Genomic DNA, 23,184 nt, shown 5'->3' with positions numbered 1-23,184 from the left:
ATGTGCTATTATTATTATATCCTACCCAGAGAAAAATTGCATTCTCTCCAAATTTGAATTGGTAAAAATGTTTACTAATTTTAATTCAGTGACTTTTTGTTATTGAATTAGTAAATTTTACTAATAAATTGTAATTTCTCTAATTTATTAGTAAAATTTATTAATTCAGAAGCAGAAATTCAGTCACCAATTCAAATTAGTAAACATTTTTACTAATTTGAATTTACAGTGCTCGAACTAGCTCCGTAAATCCCGTAAAAATCCGTAACTTTGCTTGAAATCCGTAAAAGTCCGTTTTTTGAAAAGAGATCCGTAAAGTTCTTAATTTGATTAAAAAAGAATGAAAAGTTGGTAAATTGTACGATATATTATGTTCAACAATTTTTAAAAATTCTCATCAAAATTTCTATCATCTTTAGAAATAATTAAATTCTTCTCTGAAATTCAAATATTTAAATTAAAATTTAATAAAAATTCTACACAAATTTTAATTATTTTCAAAAAATAATAAAAATTACACAGGAATTTCGTTATTTACAAATTTTTTTCTAAATATCTTGAGAATCATTCAATTATTTTCATAAAATAATAAAATTTTTACGGGGATTCAATTATTTTCGTAAATAATAAAATTCTTTTTAGGAAATCAATTATTTTCACATAATAAATTTCTTTTTAGGAATTCAATTATTTTCATAAATTATAAAACTCATTGCAGAATTTCAATAATTATTTTTAATACAATAATTTTAATCGAATTCTTCAAAAAAATTCCTAAAAATTTTATTAAAATTCGTCAAAAGAATTCTTTTATTTAAAAATTTATAGATAAAATTCTTTATGAAAATTCAATTTTAAGAAACATGCAATTATTCAATAAATTTATATTTTTGTATTTAAAAATGGATTTCAATTAAAATTTTAAATTGTAATTGAATTTTAAAAGCATTAGAGAGTAAATTTTTAGAAATAATTGAATTTTGCAAAGGTTTCAGATAAAAATTTTTGAAAATTTGAATTTTTCATATTTTTAACTAACAATTCTGTGGAATTAATTTTTTTTTGAGAAACTTTAATTGCAAATTTTTGTTTAAATTATTTAAAGTTTTTATTTTCTACTAGCTGTCGTACCCGTCTTCGACGGGTTTTAGTTTCTACCAATACATTTAAGTTTCTACCAATCTGGAAAATCAGGAAATAGCTAGGGAATTTAATTTGACCGGAAAAAAATAATTAGTTACCATTATAGCTATTTTAGTAGGAAAATATTACTATTTGAATCAGTGATTGACTTTTTGTTATCAAATTAGTTATTTTAACCAATTCAAATGCAGAGAACAATATTTATCAATTTGTAGTACTTTAATTAATGTATTAAAAAAATTAAATTTTCCATACAGTTTTTGGAGTTATAGTAGAGTCTAATTGGAACACTGAGAGAAATGGATAGTCAGATTTTGATGTTAAAAAGATGATGTTACACGATACTATCATTATGCTACTGCCAACCATCACAGATGCTAAAAAAAATATAGTTATGCTACCCCGTACTACCAAGATGTTACTCCTGATGATATTGATGGTAACGGTGACTATCTAGATAGCTGTCTGTATACGTAGCATTAAAGATGGTCACCCTAACCACAATTATGTTACCCACTACTATAAATTTCTCTCCGTGAACTAATTGTATCGCAAGTAGACCCTACGTTACGACTGCTAAAACCTAACATAAGACCTAAATTTTAGGCTGAAAGTAGGGCTTAAATTTTGACTCGGGTCTGTTTTCATAAATATTATACATCAATAAAAATTGAAGTAAAAAGCAATTTTTTAAAAGCGAATTAATATAATGAAACTTTTTCTTAATTTGATAGGAAAATTCCCGGTTCGGCATATTCCCAGCTTTTTACAGTTTTTCCCGTTTGGTAGATACCCAGTTAAATGTATTAGTATAAACAGAAAACTGTACGACAGCAAGTAATACAATCTATATTTATATGAACTTAAGAAACAGTATTTTCATAAAATAAGTAAATTTTTATAGCCATTTGTAGATTTATTTATGGATAAAATCAAGTAAATTTAAATTTGACAAAAAAGAGATAAACCGTGAAAAGTTTGGACAAAGCAGGGAATTTTGTTAAACAAAAATAGACACCGTGTTAACTTTTGTCTTTACATTGCTCAAAACATCTCTTAAAGTTAAATCTAGAGTTAAAATGAAAAAACGTTTTAACATGTAAGTTTTTGCCTAGTGGCATAATATGCTTGTATTGTATCACAGGTGACTTACAATTCTTGACATCCTGCGAAATCATTTTAATCATAAAAAATTTCCATTTTCAATATTTCTGAACTTCTTGAAAATATTAGATTGATTTGATAAATAATTTTGAATTGCACTATTTTGACATCAAAATATTAATCAGAGACTCCAAAAATACTACTGAATTATACTTCATATAGTAATTAGTATCGATTTTTTGATATATTGAAAATTTTTTTATATTTCTTGTAGGATAGTATTTTTTGCAAAATTATGATAAAATCTGACTAAATAACATATAATATTCATTTTTAGAAAGTTTAAAAGCTATCCATTAAAAATTGTGAAATTTGGAAATTTTCCATTTTTCAAGTTTTTGAAAATATTTTTATATTTACATCTTAGTTGTAGAATAGTATTTTTTGAAAAATTATGCTAAAATGTGACCAAATAACATGTAATACTCAAATATAGAAAGTTTAAAAGCAATCCATAAAAAAATGTAAAATTTTGAAATTTTCGATTTTTTGAAAACATTTTTATACTTACATATTAGTTATAGGACTTTATTTTTTGCAAAGTTATGCTATAATGTGACTAAATAACATATAATACTCAAGTATATAAACTTCAAAAGCAATCCATGAAAAATAAAAAATTTTGAAATTTTCGATTTTTTGAATTTTTTGAAAAAATTGAATATCTCCCGTTCTAATTAATATTTTTTAAATCTGTAAATTTATAAACCTTCCTTGGGTCAATACCTAATAACCTACCAAGTTGGACTTAAATCGATTCACATGTTTTTGTGTGATTGGGGTACAAAGTTTTTGTGACAGACAAACATACATACATACATACATACATACATACATACATACATACATACATTAAATTTTTTAAGAACATTTTTGGAATCTCTGATGTCCATAATAACTAATCATGTTAACATTTTGAAGTTTTAAGCAATGTACAGACAGACATCTGATTTTATTAATAAGGATTATATATTTAATTGAAGAATTTATGAATAATTGAAATTTTGGGAAATTGAATTGTAAAGAAATAAATTTGAAAATTTTTAAAGAACTTTTTCAAAAATTATTAAAAATAATGGATTTATAGAAGATGTTTAGTTAAAAACACGAAAAAAAATTAAATTTTGTTAAAGTTACAAATTATTGCAAAAATTCAATTATTTTCAAAAGCAATAATTTTCTTCGCAAAAATTAAATATTGTTCAAAAGTCGTAAAATTCTTCTTATAGGGATTCAATTACTTTCACAAATAATAAAACTCATTGCAGAATTTCAATTATTTTTAATACAATTTTAATCAAATTTCTCGAAAAATGTAATTATTCTTAAAAATTTTATTAAAATTCGTTGATAGAATTCAATTATTTAAAAATTTATTGATAAAATTCTTTATGAGAATTTGAATTTTAAGAAACATTCAATTATTAAATAAATTATTTATTTTTGTATTTAAATAATTGAATTCTAGTAGAATTTTGTAATAAAAATTTATTTAAAAATTAATTTCAGTTAAAATTTTAGATAATAATTGAATATTAAAAGCAATATAGTGTGAATTTTTAAAAATAATTGAATTTTTAAATTAATTTTTTTGTAAAAGTTTATTTGAATTTTCTAAATGTTATTTTAAGTTTTTATTTTCTAATATTTATTTAATTGAAGAATTTACGAATAATGTAAATTTCGCAAAATTGAATATTTTAAAGAAGTGGATTTGAAAATTGTCAAAGAACTTTTTCGAAAATTATTAAATATAATCGATTTAAAAAAGAATTGAATTGTAAATGATTTTATCACTCGGTCATCTTTAATTATTATAAAACATAAAGAAACATAAAGAAAAATTTAATTTTTAGTTTTAAGTAAAATGTTCTTTTATTTGACTCAGACTGGTTATATTTTTGTCAGTAATGGGTCCATAATTTTTCATTTTTGGTCCGTAAAGTCCGTATTTTTGAATAGTTTCACTGGTTCGAGCCCTGAATTTAGGATTTATTTCACAGCCGAATATAAATTTATTTGATAAATAAATATTTATATAAATAAATATTAAATAAATATTTCTACCAAAAAGTTATATTTTTTAGAAAATAATAATTATAATTAATTGATTAGTAGAGTAGAAGGGGGTAATGTAGTGCACTTTTCTTTCGAAGACTCCTGTGGTCGCAATTTTCAACCAATTTTGATCAATAAGGACTCGTTGGAAAGACAATGCTTCTAGCTACATTTATGGTGTACATTATTTTTTTGTAAATGTAGATGGAGCTTTTCTATATCTAAAAAACTGAAGGCACTGTTTTTCGACATTCTAAAATTTGTGGGGCAATGTAGTGCACCACTTTATTAGTGAAATAGAAAGCAGAGAATATATTGTAAACGATTTTATTTTATTAGATATAATATTAGGAACATAAGAAACTCAAAAAACTATAAACTAGTAGTGATGCCCACGAGACGAGACTTTGCATGGTATCATCTCATCTCATCTGGTGGACAGTACTATAAACTACAGATTTCTTTGGTCCTGTGTTAGATAAAACTGAAAGAAAACTGCAAAAATTTGCAAAAAGAAAACATGGTTAAATAATGCATATTTGTGGTACTCTGTATAATTGCACTACATTGTCCCCAACCCCGTGCACTACAATGCCCCCAAGCACTTTTTTCACGTTGACTTCAATATCTCAATAAAAACAAAATTAAACATCAAAACAATACTAAATTTGTGTTCAGAAGTAAATTTTACATGGAAAAAGCACTTACCCGATACTTTTTTAACGAGCCTTACATTTTCTTCAAGTCACTAAAAAAACGGAAATATGGTTTCGAAATCTAGTGTTTTTGAAGTGACGCCACAACTTCTTTTAGAAGAGGCACAATAAAGCCAAAATGATATACATTACTATAAATTGATACCTTAACCCTACCATATTTTAACGGCAAGTAATTCAATTCATTCGTTTAGTCAGTAAAGCCAGTGCACTACATTACCCCCTTCTACTCTAGACTAATTAATTAGTAATTCAAATAAAACATTTCTCTGTACGTAAATTATTATTTATAAATAAACAATTTTTTCATTTTAAGTCCAGAAGAAAATATTTATAACTTAAATAAAAATTTATTGTAATTAATAATAATTTATTGTTTCAGGTGTTCGTAATTCGTGGAGGGCAATTATTGGTGAGTCGATTATTCCATTTTTTTATAGTATAAATTTTATTAACATAGTGTATCTATATATTTGTTTTTATAATAATACCTATGCACATATAATATGTGTCTAAACTCCACGTGCGAGTATTGGTTCTTGCAAAGTGCAAAGTTATGTTACTTGCTCTACTTTACAAAGAATAAAGAGCAAGAGATGAGATGATAAAAGGTCCCAAAGACATGTCAATATTGCACTTTCAATTTTCAACTTCTCGTCATCAGTTAAGAGCGCTCTTAATTCGTTGAAAATTAATTTTTCAGCAGTGAATTACACAATTAAAATACTTATCAATTTTTGCTTTTTGGAATATTTTTTTTGCTCTTGTGAATTTTTTCTAAAGTCCACTTAAAAAATTGGATTCTTCCTTTGAAGGATAATTATAATATATCAAATTTTCTACTGAACAAAAAATTTATTTTATTTAATTAAACGATTAAGTTTCTATTACCAAATATAAATATTTACTTGACTCAAATAATTTTTTTATAAATCAGTTAAATAGTATTTATTTCAAATACTGAAATTGTCAGTTCAAATAAAATTTATTTGATTTAAGTATGAAAATTACTTGATTCCAGTAAATATTTAAATGAAAACAGTCAAGTTATCACTTATTTGAATTAGAATAATTTAATTTAAATTATTAAATTAAATTAAATTAAATAAGATTTGAATTAAATAATATTATTTAATACAATTTTATTATTAACTTATTTGAATGAAATAAATTTTTTTCTAGTGAAAGAATTTAATCAATAAGTACATATTCTAATTTTAAAAAGAAGTTAAAAATATATTCGGAAATTAGGAACATATAATTTTTTCTCCATCATAACACGAACCTAATGTTGGGTATTTTTGATAATTTCTATGCACACTTGGAGGGAATAAATAAACGTAAATAAGGCAAATATTAAAATAATGATAAAATCGAAGCCATTGATTGCAAAAGAAAATCGATAATTTATTTTGCATACATTTCTAACTGCGCATTGAAACTCAAGTTACGTTTAAATTTACTATACAGAGTGCACGAATTGATTTACACCGAGCAATGTATATTATATAACTTGGTTGATCTTGTTTTGAGTATATATATATACATACATACATTCATAAACATTTGTTGACTGTGAAAAATATTGCACATACATGTGACTCGATTGAATGATCCGCGTGTGTTATATACAAAATAAGTCACGTGGCTTATATGCGCCATAAAGGCTCCACAAAATTGTTGCATATTACAATATTCTTTATTTTCTTGAGAGAAAACAAAGAATTTTATACTTAAATGACAAAAAAAGACATATTTTTGCCATGTCATTTTTACAGTGAAAAATATTTTTCAATTATTAAATTTAAATGTTATTTGATTGTTTAAAGACAGTAAACATGGAAATTACAATATTTTTTTTTCTTGGAAAACAAATTGCAAAGAAATTTTTTGGTTTTTGTATAAGAAAAATGTTAAGTGATTTCTAAAAAATTTTAAGTGTTCTCTAATCTGAATTAGTTTAATTATCATTATAAATAATAAAAATTCTCTAAAATTCAATTATTTTCAAAAAATTTAATAAAACTTTTGGCATAATTTCAATTATTTTCAAAAAATTTTCTCAATTCAATGATTTTCAATATCTACGATTTTAATAAAATTTTCCAAAAGAATTTAATTGTTTAAAAAAATTTTTGATAAAATTCTACGCAAATATCTAATTGTTTTCATGTATATAATAAAAATGGTTGAGGTACAGTTTTTCTAGAACGTATTTTCTAATTTTTTATTTTCTACAAATTTTTTTTCTAAGAATAGTGAATTTCTAAAAAATTTTTTTCTAATTTTCTTTTTTCTAATAAAGGTAATTTTCAAAATCTTTTTTTTTAACAATATTCAATTTTTGTAATGACGATCAATATAGGTATGTGATTAAAAAATAAAATTTACGAAAATTTTTTTAATTCTTTAAAAAAAATACTTGAGATTTTGTTAAAAAATTTTAGTAAAAAATAGACATTATGCAAATTTTTTAACGAAACTTTAAAATAAAGTAGTTAAAAATCGTATTTAACAAATAGAAATTATAGGGATTTTTTCCTCAAGTTATTTAAAATTTTCTAAAAAGGTGTTTTATCAATAAATTAATTTTGAAAAATTTTAATATAAAAATGATACAAATTATTATTTTTTTTTACAAGAAAAACAAATTGTGATAAAAAATAGTAATTTTATAAAATTTTTGTCTTCTTTTTCAAAAAGAAACTTATAATTTTGTAAATAAAATTGTGATTGAGAAACAGAAAATATGCAAAATAATTTTTATTTCTTAATCTTAGGTTTTTAACAATTTTCTAACTTTTATGAAAATAATGGAATTTTACAAATTTTAGGAAAATAAATATTAGAAATCATAACTTCTTAGACAAATTTTTTTTTAAGAATGAAAACTTGATAGAAAAACTTTTTTTAGAAAACAGATTTCATTAAAATCGCTTTTTGAGACAAAAAGGATTAGAAAATATTTTTTAGAAAAAGTGACCACCTACCAATAAAAATTTCACAATAATTCAATTATTTACAAAGTTTTTATAAATTTCTTCGCAATAATTCCATTATTTTCATAAAGAATAAAAGTTTCACAAATTAATAATAAATTAATAATAACATTATTAATTGCATTAATAGCATTTTCTTCCTGAATTGTACAAAATATTTTTAATTTTTTATAAAACTGAATATTTATTTTTTTCCGTATACTTGAATAAATGAACCACTGTATTCGAAAAAGAATGACGAGATTGGATAAAAAAACATATCCTCTTCAAGGGACGTTAACCATGTTTAAAAAACTGAAGAAAATAAGAAATAACTTTTGATCAATTAAAAGAAAAGTTACTTTGTTACATTTTTTTTCATAAAATTATCTATAAACTGAAAAATACATTTCTTATTCAATTTTTTTTATTGAAACAAAAAAAAAAGGAAATTTTTCTGTAACTGAAGTAATAGCTTTTAATTATTTTTGTAATAAAAAAAGGCCGTCGATGCCATTTTTACACAAAACTTCAGTGGAAAAATTAAATCGACTTTAACACTCCCTTAATAACTATTAAGGGCTTTTTACTACAAAATAATTAAGAACCGAATTTTTAATATAGAGGAAATATTAAAACTTTTAAAGATGATTCATTTTTACGGAATTTTTGTTTAGAAACTTTGAAACAGATTTTAATTTAAAAATAATATTTTTAATATGTAATTTTAATAATAAAAGTATGAATTTTTTAGTGTACACAATATTTTAATAATTCATTTCAAAAATAAGTATAATACATATATAGGTAGTCGAATATTAGTAAAATTCTCGGTATTTAATTATTACAGATTCAAAAAGGAATGTGTAATTTTATTGAATGAAAACAAAAGAGAAGAGGTCATGTTTAAAGAATTTGTATACTTTTCATAAAATTTTGCATTGAATTATGTATATAAAATTTTGTTTTTTACGTTTTAAAATCGTATTCTTTTCCTTCATCATAATAAGCGATTGTTTACGTAAAAAACAGCTTTGTTCCAATTTTTTTAATTCGCCAATTTTTCAATTGAATAATCTACTTTTCTTTAACGAACATTATTTTTCTTTAAAAAAAAATTATTTGCTAATGTTATTACTAAACTGCTACAAGTATTGTGAAAGAATTTTTTTTTATTTCTAAAAATTATATTTTCTCTGTAAATTTGATTGAGTAAAAATGCTTATTAATTTGAATTAGTGACTTACTTTTTTGCTTGTGAATTAGTAAATTTTACTAATAAACAGAAATTTCTACTATAATGTATTAGTAAATTTTAAAATTATTAGTTTTGTTTATTATTATAATTTTAAATTTATCAGTAAAATTTTACTAATAAATAGTAATTTCTACTAATTTATTAGTAAAGTTTACTATTTCAAAAGCAAAAAGTCAGTCACTAATTCAAATTAGTAAACATTTTTACTTATTCAAATTTAGAGAGTTAATAATTAATTTTTTAACAATAATATTAAAATAATTATCATTTTTAAATGATTGTGAATTATAATTATTATTTAATGTTGTTATGAATAATATTATAATAATTGTTATGAATGATTGTTATTTATATAATTATATAATTCAAAATTATTATTATAAATTAAAGCGCAATTAAAAATTCCTTGTAAAAGTGAAAAGCTTTTTTTAATTATTCTTTTTCTCGGAAATTTTTTTTTTTTATTAATTGTGCGTGCCATTTATACCTGTGATTTCTATTCTATGTAAGTTTTATTTAAAATAATATTATTCGTGTCAGTGACGTAAAAATGCGAAAGTCAAATTACACACGTGATTTACATTTGGGAGTTGAATGAACTGTTTTTAAAAACACCATGTGATTAATATTAATATATACCAGACCTAATACTCGTGCTTTAGAATTAGTCTTAGATTTTAATTTTTTTAACGGTAAATATTGAGTAGAAAAAATGGTAATTTTTTTTAATTTACAACAAATTTATTTCCTTTTTTCGATAATATTAATTTCTTATCATTGAAAAAAGTTTTCTAATTTTGAAAATTTGAAAAAATTAATAAAATCAAAATAGAAATTCCAATTGCAATTTTTTTTTTTTCAATAAAAAGTAATTCGAATTCTGTGGAAAATTTATTTGGAAATGAATTAACAATGTGCACGAGAGAGGCTTTTTAAGATTTTCGAATACGTAATTTGAACATAAAACTGCAGGTCATTTAACTCGGGAATATTTTTAGGAATTTATTTTCATTTCAGGAGGGAAAAATAATAAGGTCGATTACAGAGAGTGTTATTTGATTTTCAAAATATAAGAAGGAAATATTTTTTTTTTAATTGTTGGGAAAAACGGATTGTTACGATGGTATTTAATTATTTTTATATTATATTCATTTGTCGTCTATCAGTTGCAAATGTAGTTTATTTTTAAAAATAATTTCCATACCATTTTAATTTTATGAGTTGTTCTAAATTGGTCAGTATTGCGAATTTCCATTTTCCAATAATTTTTAGTCATTTTTCACTGAAAGTTTATTAAAAAAAATTGTAGGTAACTGCTAAACTAAATAACATTTTTATTTATTGACGGTACAATTTTGTTTAGAAAAAAATAAAATATTTTTTTTGTAAGCCCGTTAGTTCTAAATAAATAAATAAAATATTCTACTAAAAATTATAGGGAATATTTATATTAATTTGATTCAGTGGGTCTATTTTTACTAATTTCAATTTTGAGAGTATTACTAAAATATTATTCTCTCCAAATTTGAATTTGTAAAAATGTTTACTAATTTTAAATACAAGTGACTGACTTTTTGCTTTTGAATTAGTAAATTTTACTAATAAATTAGTAGAAATTACAATTTATTTATTTATTTATTTTATTTATATATATATATTATTTATATATTTATTTATTTATTTATTCAATTAGTAGAAATTACAATTTATTAGTAAACATTTTGCTTTTGAATTAGTAAATTTTACGAATATACAGTAATTTCTATTAATTTATTAATAAGATTTACTAACTCAAAAGCAAAAAGTCAGTTGCACTAATTCAAATTAATAGACATTTTTATTAATTTAAATTTAGAGTTAATACTTATGAATTTCGGTTTATTTTTTTTACTCTTTATCAAAAAATTGTAAAAATTAAAAAAAATCTAAACGTTATCTTCTTTATTTTCGTAAAATATTAACATTATTTTTTTTAAATTTATCAAGGCCATTAATTTACTGTATTTTTTATTTATTTAATTTTTACGTAAAGTTCGCAACGTTATTATGATCAACGATTGGGAGAAAAAATACTTTTTACAAAAAAAAAAAATTATTTTTCAAAATAAGAAATTTTATTTTCAAATTATAAAATATTGTTACAATTTTTTTTTACATAAAGTTTGAATGAAAAAATATTCTTTCTTCAAAGTCGTTGATTAAAAAACCATATTCGAGCTTCTCCTACGTGGATTTTTCATTTTCCATTCAGTTTGAAATTGGTGGATTTTTTGAGCTTTCATCAGTTTTTGAGAGATTAGTTTTTTTTTCTTGTTCGATATATGAAGAAACTTACGAGCATTTCTGGCGTTGGGCACTTCATTTTGTAATAAATAATAGTACACTAGATATGGAAACACAAGAAAACACACTATTTTGTGACGAATAATAATTTTTTTACAGTTTTCTATAAAGTAACCACGTGTCTACACGCTTAGAACAATAAAAAGAGTATAAGGTTCGCTCTAAGAATGTAACTAAAATAACCGCACGACTCTCGCGAATAGTGACAAACGAGTATAGACGTGGGGAGAAAACGAAAGGAAATAATCCGAAGTAAAATAGTTACAAAAAAAGTGACTTGCCCGGTGTCGTTTTAGAGAAGGTTAACTATTTTAGAAATTTTTGTTTTATTAACTAGAAATACTGGTTTGGATTATTGTACATTTCGTAATTTTTTTTTGCTGAGATATTTTTGGCATAATATTGGATGTAAATACTGAAAAAACTTATTTAAATAAACTAGAAAAATTTAAAAAAAAATTTTTTTTAAATATAAAAATATTTTTTATATTTTTTTATGGAAATGTTTTCTTTAAATAATAATTTTTGTTTAAATATTAAATATGTGATGCGTTTTCAAGAAAAGGTTTCTTTTTCACATATTTTTTTCTAAATGGAAATATTTTTTAAATTGAAATAATATATTTCAAAAATAGAAATTTTTATTTATTTATTTTTAATTTCAACGGGGTTATAAATTAAAAACAAATAAAATAACATTTTTTCTATGTAAAAATATTCTTATAAATATTAATGATATTTTTTCTGATAAAAATATTCTTTTAAACAGAAATAATATTTTTTAAAAGAACAATAAAATTTGAAAGAGTAATTCGAATCGAATAATTTTTATATATTTTTTCTATTTTATTTATTTTTCTATTTTTTTTTATTTTTTTTTCTAAGCGTATTTTAACCATGATGACGTCACAGTTTGTGCAAAGCATGTGTTCTAAAACTGTGACGTCATAATTGTTCAAATGCCCTTAAATAATAATAATAATGAATAATTAAATAAATAAATAATAATTAGTATTTGGCACAAATTTTGCCCGTAAATTTCGAATAAATAAATTTTTTTTTTTTATTATTATTTTTTTTGATTCATTTTATATATTTTTTATTTTGTTACAAATATTTAAAAAAAACTATTTTCTTGCTCTAAATATACTTTTTCTGTTTAGATTTTTTTTCCTTTTATTTACACTTTGTAATTTTCGATAAAAAATTATAGAGACACATTTTTAATCGGTTGTTACGTCATTTATTACGTTGTCTTATGCATCCTCTCTTTTTTTGTTTTTCACCCTTTACTGAAGCAACTTTTATCTCTTTTTTAAATATTATTGAAAAAGAAAACAAGAAAAATTGCTGCAGTGTCGCAAAGGGTTAAATGAACTATGATAGAGAGTATTTTCGTTTAACAGTGGGAAAAATTTATTACGTAAATATGGGAATGGGAAAAAAAAATTGAACCAGATTTTTCTAGAAAATTTACTTTCATCTAATCTGTGGAGAAAAACAATTTTTTTTTTGTATTACATGCATATTGAAAGGGAAATTAATTTGATTCAAATATCCGATTACTTGTCTATTATCAAATATAAATATTTAGTTGAATCTAACAATTTTTATTTAAATCAAATAAATTTTATTTGAACTTACAATTTTTGTACATGAGCCAAATTTCATTTAATTCACTTAAATAATTGTCAAATAAATTATTAAATAATAATAATAATAATAATAATAATAATAATAATAATAAAAATAATAATAATATATCAAATATTAATACTAATTAAAATACTATTAACTGAAATAATTATTTGATACAGACAAATATTTATTTGATAACAGTCAAGTAATCGTTTATTTGAATTAAAAGTAGATTTTTTCCAGTGCATATACGTAAATCATTCCCTACATTTTAATTTTATAATTTTCTTATTGAATTCCCCTCTTGAAGGGAAATTAATCATATCTGAATTTCAATTTCGCATGATGGAAAATGGAATTTTATTCTTATATATAGGGATTTGCGGATTATCAGCATTTATGGATTCTTAGAATTTATCAGGATTTTCTTTTTAAAATTCTGAATATTGAGAAAGACTTTAATTTAATCCATGATATTAAATTGTAAATTTACTTGCGTATTTGTATGCAATTAAATTATTTCCTGACAATAAATTTGTTTGCGAACGCACCGCATCGTCTCCGTGTTTTTCCATATGGAAATTTTATTTTGATGCTCTCCATTAGGATAATTTTTTAGGGTAAAATAAAAATTTTATTGGAAAACGATTTAGGACAATTAATTTTGGGATTGGAAAATCAAATTGTATGTGACAAAATTAAAGTAAAATAATTATAGAATTAAAATTCATGAAATAGTTACAAAATTAAATAAAATTGAATGAAAAAAAAAATATTAAAACTATAGTAAATTAAGTAATTACGGAATTAAAATAAATTAAATAATTTCAAAATTAAAATTAGTTTAGTAATATTACATAATTAGAGAAAATCAAAATTTAAAATTAAAACCAAAAAGAGAAAATTAGATTTCATTAAATTGGATTTTCAAACTTTTATTTTAAATCGAAATTAAAAAAAAGTTTATAATTTTTTTGGGTTTATTTTATGTGATATCGTTTATGATGTTTTATTTAAATAATCTTTTATAGAAATAGGTAATAAATTAATTATTTTTACTTTTTTTTCATTTTCTTATAAAAATTTTGAAACTATAAATAATTTTTTAATTCGTGACTCAATAGTCACCCATTAAAAAATTATTTATAAGGTTTCAAAATGTTTAATCAGATTTTTGTTTTTTATTTCAGTTCTAAATTTATGAGAAAATATTTATATTGGAAATATATTTCATTCCTTCGAGTTCAGAATTTTTTAAACGTGTCTAAATTTTTTTTTCGATTGGAATAATTTTTTATAGGAACAGAAAAATAGTTTTTTTAATTCTTAGTTTTTGTAATATTAATTAGTATTAATTAATTTAATTAGTATCAATTTGTTTTGCTATTTTCATCGCTGCATTTTTTTCTCATAGAAAAAAATTACATTATATAAATAAAAATAAATAAATTTTGACTAAAAAAATGTCATATTGAGAAGAATTTCAATTTATTCAATTTGGCTCGTGGAATATGACAGTTTTTTTAAATATTTTACGAAGGATTCACGGTGCGCGTGCGTTCATTGCTAGGTCAATATCACTCCGCAAATACGTAAAATGACTGCCGGATATTTCAGTATTCAATACGACTTTGTAAGAGTAGGTGACGTCAAAAGATTATATATTTTAATATTTTTTTTTCCTGCGATTCTACCTTACAATGATTAGTTAACTGGCTTATCGTCAATATAAACATATTTTTCTTTTAAATAACAAAACTTTATCTATATAAATGTAACATGGCCTGCGCAATATATAGTTTACTTTGAAAAATGCGATGAACTTGCAAAATATGTTTTGTTGATAAAAAAAAGAAAAAAAAAAGAATTGATAAACTTAAACATTCACATAATGGTATTACACAAATTTCATAAGTCATTCAATTTGATTAAATTTTCTTTAATGATTTATGATTCATATGGAGAAAAAAGAAAAAGGCTGATAGAACTGGAATTTCTATGTTGCTCATTCAACACTTTTTTTTTCTTCTCAATCGGAACCGATAGTTTTGTTTGAAATAACCAGTATTTCCGGTTTTTTTTTCTCAAAGAAATTTCTGGAATTTCTAGTTTTTTCAACTGTATTTACATATTTTCGGGAGCCACAATTATATATGGGGGTGGAGAGGGAATGTTTGAAAATCCGTTATTTGGAATTGGTTAGATTACAATTTTTTTGAAAATCGAAATATTTTCCTATTTTTTTTTTTTTAAATGAAATGGAAAAGAATTTTGATTTTCGATTTATGTAGTTTGTAGTCTCTATAAAACTGGATTATAATTGCTGTTTACTAATTAAAAAGTGTTCATTCTTTTAGCAATTAAATAGTAAACTATTTACTATTTTTTAGTAGAAAACTACTAATTTAATAGTAGTAAAATACTGATTTGATAGTAAAATATTTATTACTTGAAATTTATTCAAAATGATTAAAATTAAAATCTATTGTAATAAACAATACAAAAATTCAACAAAATTTAAAACTTTACTGCTTTTAATTATTAATGAATATTTTATTTAATATTATTAGTTTTCTACTAAAAATTAGTAAAATCCTCACTAATTAATTGGTTATCAGATCCACACTCTTTGCTCTATAAATTAGAATTAGTTAAAAATAAGTAATTATTTATTGATCAAATTTTTGTTTCAATAATTAGTAAACTATAACTAATTATATGTAGAAAGTAACTAATTATTAGAAAAAAAATAATGAATCGTTAATAGAAATTAACTAATTATTAGTAAAAAATTAACTAATTGTTAATAGAAAGTAACTGATTATTAGTAAAAATTAACTAATTGTTAATAGAAAGTAACTGATTATTAGTAGAAATTAACTAATTGTTTTAATAGAAAGTAACTGATTATTAGAAGAAATTAGCTAATTATGAATAAATAAATAAATATAGAAAATAGTATAAAATTGGAATAATTTTTACTATTGATATATTTAATTATTATTAATAATTATTAATTTAATAATTTAATAGTGAATTAAAATATTTGATTAGTAGAAATATTGCACCCTGAAGAAATTTTTTGTTGATTTAAAGAAATCATTTTCTTTGACTTATTTCTTCGGTTGAAAATTAATTCTTTTTTTTTATTCAAAGAAAATTTGCTTAAATCAAAGAAAAATAATCTAAATGAAAGAAATTTTCTTTGAATAAAAAATCGTCTTTTTATTTGAAAGAAAAATTTATTTCGAATGAAACAAAACGAGCGAAAGAAACTGATTTTTTGAAATTAATGTTAATAAAAAAGTATTATCAATAAATTATCAATTAAAAGATTAATAATATATTTGTATGTAAATTTGACTTGAAATTGCCTTGGATGGAACAGGGGAAGTGGAAGACATTTCTCAAAATTTGACTTTCAGATAATAAAATCTTCAATTTCTGAAAAAAATCTCAAGTTTTATTAAATTTACTAAAAAGCAAATTATTTTTTTACTAAATGAAAAATTATCTTCAGAAGATTGTGTAAGAAATTTCGTAATATAAAATTTTATAAACAATTTTTGGTTAGTTTAAATCATTTAAACTTTTTAATAAGTGATCAGAAGAATAATTTTTATTGATTATTATTAGTATAAATAAGAGAGAAATTTTCAGAATATTTACCAAATTTTTTTTTTGTGAACAGAGAAAGCAAATTTTGCAAGTTTCTTTTCTTAGGTTTTTACTGAAGGTTAAGGATATTTTTGTTTACTTGACAATCTCGTGTGTTTTTTGTTAAACAATTTTGTAATTTGACGAATTAATTCAAAGTTTTAATTTTTTTTCGGGAATTTTAATAATTAAATTTTTCGTGTTTGGAAATAACATTAGTTTTTTGTAATTAAAATTATTTTTTTATAAATAAAATTAGATTTTCATACATAAAAATAGTTTTTCATAAATAAAATAAACTGTTTATTAATTAAAATAGGTTTTTGCAAAAAAATACATACTCTTTTATAAATAAAATAGGATTTATATAAATAAAAGTAGGTTTAAATAAAATTACGTTCTTCATAACTAAAACTAAGTTTTTATGAACAAAATTAGATTTTTAGAAATAAAACAAGATTTTTATGTTTTTTTGCAACTGGAATTACGCTTTTTAAAAAGAAGGAATCTAATTAAACTTTAAAGGAAGAAGAGAAAACGAAAAAACAAACGAAGAAAACTTGAATTCAAAAAGATCCAGGAAGTTTCGTGCAATAAAGTAATACATGAACGGGAGAAAGATAATTTCCAATGAAAAGGTCAAGTTCAAGGATAGTTGAAGTTCAATTGTGAATCACTGAAGGCAATTTTTACTATTAACAGAGATTAAATGGATATCCTCTTCGATTAATTTAAAATCCAAAAATTAAAAGAAAAATACCTGAGATTTCACCGACGGTAATTGCTTTTTTCCATTTAACTTTGGAAGCTGATGGTAATCATTTTTAGTGTAACACATTAATTTGCATTGCATTTTATTTATTTTTAAATCACTTTCACCTTTAGAATTATAAAAATTTTGTTTCCTATTCACTATAATTTTTTAATTTGCAAAAAGTAGATAGTGTTATAAAATAATTTTTTATATTTGAATTAAATTTTAATTTATATAATTTATTATATATTAATAATTAATAATAATCAATTATTAATTAATAATAGTTATTAAGTAAAATTTAATTAAAATAAATTTTCACCAATGTGATTTGCAAGTCCTGCTCTCTTAAAGCAGATTATGGAAAAGAATTGCGAATATATTCTTTTTAAAGCTGAATATTTATGAAGAAATCAACAATAAGAATGACCCAGTGTGCTTGAAAGCATTTCATTGGTCAAAGATTATGCTATCGAACCGAAACCCACATATTTCGATATATATGGAAATGCAATTCTTATATATTTTTCAATATTTCTTTTAATGACGTACTTCTTACAAATGTGATTTAAATAAATGATTGAAAATTATTGAGATATTTGTCCTCGGCACTATGATATCAAAAGTCGCATAAATCGTAAAAAAGAATGAGAAGGAAAAGGACACGCAGATTGTATATGTGTCATCCTTTACTATCTCATGTGAAAGTTTTTTACGATTTACGTCTTTCGATTTCATTGTTATGGTCTAATGAAAATTAATGTTTTGATAACATTTATATAGGTTGAGAATAATCATCACTAGACTTATTTTTTTTATGTAAAAAGATGTTTTTTTAAAGTTTTTTTTTTATAAAATGTTTTTTTGCTTTAGAATTTAGTTCTTTTTTTGGTGTATATTGTATATTATTATTTTTTTTGCGTATTTGCTTTTGGGAAATTTTTCTTTTATTTTTTATTAATTTTTTAATTAATTCGCTTGAAAGGGAATTAGATTAAATTAAAAATTGATTTATGTTTGCAAGTAGATTTTAACCATAAAGTGATAAAAGCGTTTAATGAACAGTTATTGCAGGAACATAAAATGAAAAGTTTATTATAGCGGATCTTCTTTTATCATATTTTCAAACATTTATTAAACGTGACATTTTTTATTCTGGGGAAAAATGTAAATTTTCAAAAAATTGAAATAATTATTTAGTTGAAATTTATTTTAATCTCTAATTAATAAAGTATCAATTATATCTAAGTACAATTTTGAGAATTTGGAATTTTTATTTATTTATTTTTTTGCGTGAGTAGAATAAAAAAATTTTAATCGTCATTTCTTTAGTTGAAATTTATTTTAATCTTTAATTACTAGTGTTAATTATATTTTGATAATTTGAAATTTTTATTTATTTATTTATTTATTTTTCTAGTCGAAATTTTTTTAAGCTTTTTGGAATTTTTATAAATAATAATATTGCTGAAATTAATATATTTTTGAAATGAATATAAATGCTTAAACAAATATATTCTTAAAATAAAAATAATGTTTAAAACAATTAATTGTTTAAATGAATATATTACTTAAATATATTTTTTAAATAAAAATATTCTTTTAAATAAATATATTATTTAAATAAATAATTATAGTTTATTAGTGTCAAAATTTGTCTTTTTTCAGTTTAATTTTTAATCTCAAAAATAAAATAAACCTCACAAAAAAATGTTGAATGGAATTTTCAATAAATTTAACTTTTTAAATATTAATTTTATTTTACAGATAAATATTTATTATTAATTTTTAATAATTTTCATTTTGCGGTTTTTAACAAGTCGCTGTTTATTTTTGAAAATAAACTTATTATGGTTTTTTACTGTAGAAAAAAAATATTGGCCACGTGTTTTTGGAAGAAATCCGGATGTTGTTGTTTATTATATATACAGTAAAAATACCTTTTGTTTATGTTTATATAGTATATTTTAAATAAATTTATTACTGTGAACTAAATTTATTACTCTTGGCTAAAGAATTCAATGTGGGTTTCCTTTAGATTTTTTTTTTTTTTTTTGCTTTGCTTTTGAATTTTTATTTGATTCAAAAAGAAATGAATCGACATATTATTCTAATTGTTAAACATATAGAACACGTATTTTATTATTTCGTTTGTGTATTACGCCCTTAATAAGACTAATTTCTTGAAATTCATCACAATCGCCCACGTGAAAATGTCACGTGACAGTTATACATATACACCCTTAACTATAAATATAATTTGTGACGTATCCTCTCTTTCAATTAACACGTGTGTTCTTATTGTGAAAAAAGTGTATTTCTATCACACACACGCAAAAGAAAAAAGAAAAAAAAGTTAGTAGAGTGCGTAGAATATTTTATTAGGTTAAATTTTTTTCTTCGATCAATTATTTTTATTTATTAAATTATTTGCTCAAGTGTGGTAAATATTTTCATATTAAATATCAGTTTTATTTATACTTTACTTATTTTTTAATATCAATATTTTTATAATTATTATTTTGATTATTTTACTCGGAAACAATTTTTTACCTGAAACAACTACAAAATTTTATTATATTAGCGAAATTTTTAATTGCTTCAGTTAATAGTTTCTCTATTCTAGAGAAACTTTTCGCTGTTTCAGGTAAAGTTTCGTTTCTGTATGGTTTATTATTATTATTATTATTATTATTATTATATTTCTTTTAATTATTTATTATTTACAGAAAAAATATGTTTGAATTAAACGTAATTTTTTTGAATCAAAATTATTATGTTTAATTCAAAAATAATTTTTAGTTGACTGTATAGCAAAGATTATGTTTGAGTCAAATATATTATTTTCTCAGTGTATTTTTTTATTATTATTATCATTATTACTATTGTTATCAATATTATCATACAAATCAGTTTAAATCATTTGAATCATCCACTATCGATAAATTGAAGAAATAAATAGAGATATATATCTATTATAAATAGAAATATAAATTTATTCAGAAAAATATTGATAATGAAATAATCATTATAATAATGAAAGCACAAAAATGAGATCACGCTTCTTTTTTTCTCACTTTCTGTCGTGGCTGACAATTAAATAATTATCAGCGTACTCTCTTATCCCCTATTGATTGTAATACGGATACAGAAAAAAAGAGAGAAAAAAAAATTTAAAAAATGAGAAATTATTAATATTTTTTTGCGAAAATTATCAAAAACTTTTGCGATTTTATATAATTAATTATAAAATAAAAAATTGATTTTTAAAATTCTTTAACTATTAACATGGTTTTCTTTTTAAATAGATAACTGACCATACACTAGCACTCAAATGAACTTTGCTTTATTTTTTTTTCTACTCTCAACTTGTTTCTGTGACTCATTTGTATAGACGTTTTGACCATGACCTTCGTGACGTTTTCGTGAATCAAGATCATCGAAAGTACGCATACATACACACCACGCGGTTTGATATGCTCCGCGGAAGCTGTTTTGACATTAACAAATAGGAAGAGTAGAAATGTTTCTTAAATAGCCTTTTTAACAATGTCAACAGTTCTGTATACATTGTATTTAAAGAAAAAGTTAGTGAAAATTTTTTGTCATTGACAATAGTAATATTCTTTTACTGATTACTTTGTAGTTTTTATCAATATTAATTTGAATTTTGATTACTATTAATCATAGTAGTAATTAGTATATTAATTATACTAATTATTTGTTACCATATTAATCAGAATATTAATTAGTATATTAATTAGAATATTAATTACTATAAGTGACATAATATAAATTACTATATATTAATCGCAATATTAATTAATATATTAATTAGAACGTTAATCACAAAAATAATCGCAATATTTATGATAATCCACATTAATTCGAATATTAATTATAACATTAAATAGAATGTTAATTACAATATTAATTAATTAAAATACTAATTAGAATATTAATTCGAATATTCATACTTATCATACTTATCACAATATTAATTAGATTATTAATTGGAATATTAATCACAATATTAATGAATATATTAATTACAATATTAATTACGATATTAATTATAATATTTATTAGGATATTAATTATAATATTAATTAGGACATTAATTACAAGTTTCTAAATTTGAATTAGTAAAAATGTTTACTAATTTAAATTAATGACTGCCTTTTTACTTATGAATTAATAAATTTTACTAATAAATAGAAATTACAATTTATTAGTAAAATTTAGTAATTCAAAGGCAAAAAGTCAGTCACTAATTCAAATTAGTAATTTAATCATTCAAATTTAGGGAAAATATTAATCACAATATATGACAATCCACATTAATTAGAATGTTAATTATAATATTAATCACATTAAATTAATTGCAACATTAATCAATAACAATTTTTTATTTTTTATTAAGTGTCAAATTCGTAATTAATATTTCTATTAACATTTATTAGTTACCTTATTTCCAAAATTATCATTAATTCAATTTGAATCATCATAATATGGTAGTAAAAATTATATAATTAATGCAAATTTTAATTATTTCAATTAATAATTTCGCTATTCTAAAGATACTTTTCGCTGTTACAGGTGAAGTTTCGTTTCCGTGTTCATTTAGTTATTTACTTAGTTATTTATTTAATTATTTAGTTATTTATTTAATTGTCCATTTATTTATTTAATTATTTGTTTATTTATTTAGTTATTTGTTTATTTAGTTAGTTATTTGTTTAGTTATTAATTTAATTATTTAATTAGTTGTTCATTTAATTGTTTATTTAGTTTTTTATTTAGTTATTCAGTTTATTTACTTATTTATTTAATTGTTTATTTAGTCATTTATTTACTCATTTATTTAATTGTTTATTTATTTATAAAAATACCGGAAAAAACTTATGATAATTAATTGACAGATTGGTGGTTCTGATCGCAAAATTTTGATTGAAATAATTTGTGTCAGGGTTAAAAGAAATCTGTTATTATTCCTCGCTACGCTTTTGAAGACGATTAGAATGTAGAATATTTTGTTGAAATTAAATTGCTTTGACTCACCGGTTCTGCTATGTGGTCCCATTTTTCAGCGAGATAGTTCCAATCCTCACTTTCCATTATTGTATAATTATTGATAAATGTTTTCTTTTTTTTTTAATATCCTTTCTTTCTTGAAGAGGAAAAAACAATATTTGCAATGAATTTGGAAAAAAAAGTTATCTTGGACACCTTCTCGTTGATGACTTCTATTGCGAATTACTAAAGACACTTTGCTTACATCACAGAACCGACAGCCAATCCTAACTTTACTGGCTAGAAATATACGAGTCTAATGTAGTATGTCTGCCAGGTATTTTGGGAGAGCAAACTCTATTATAGTACATGTTACCTTCTTATGAACATGCTTTATTTTTCCCCATTTTGTCAATCATTCGTTTCTTTGATCGTTTAATTTCAACTCCAAAACATATCTAT

General features: G+C 21.6%; 1 protein-coding gene across 3 annotated transcripts in view; it reads right to left on the bottom strand.

The window, feature by feature from the left end:
- The window catches only part of LOC122507762 (hexokinase type 2), a 53,174-nt gene extending 30,164 nt beyond the window's left edge, over window positions 1-23,010 (bottom strand). Inside the window, exon 1 of one of the 3 annotated variants that reach the window (XM_043620645.1) lies at window positions 22,771-23,010. In XM_043620645.1, coding sequence (XP_043476580.1) covers window positions 22,771-22,827 — 57 coding nt within the window. In that variant the 5' untranslated portion in view covers window positions 22,828-23,010. Of the gene's footprint in view, window positions 1-11,652; window positions 11,800-17,715; window positions 17,866-22,770 lie in introns of those variants that run through there. The other 2 variants (XM_043620644.1, XM_043620647.1) reach the window with 2 other exon arrangements.
- Window positions 23,011-23,184: the final 174 nt, after the last annotated feature.

This window comes from Leptopilina heterotoma, unplaced genomic scaffold, assembly GCF_015476425.1.
Source record: "Leptopilina heterotoma isolate Lh14 unplaced genomic scaffold, ASM1547642v1 Lhet_51, whole genome shotgun sequence".
Taxonomy (NCBI): Eukaryota; Metazoa; Arthropoda; class Insecta; order Hymenoptera; family Figitidae; genus Leptopilina; species Leptopilina heterotoma.
This window is presented reverse-complemented; position numbering and strand designations above follow the sequence as displayed.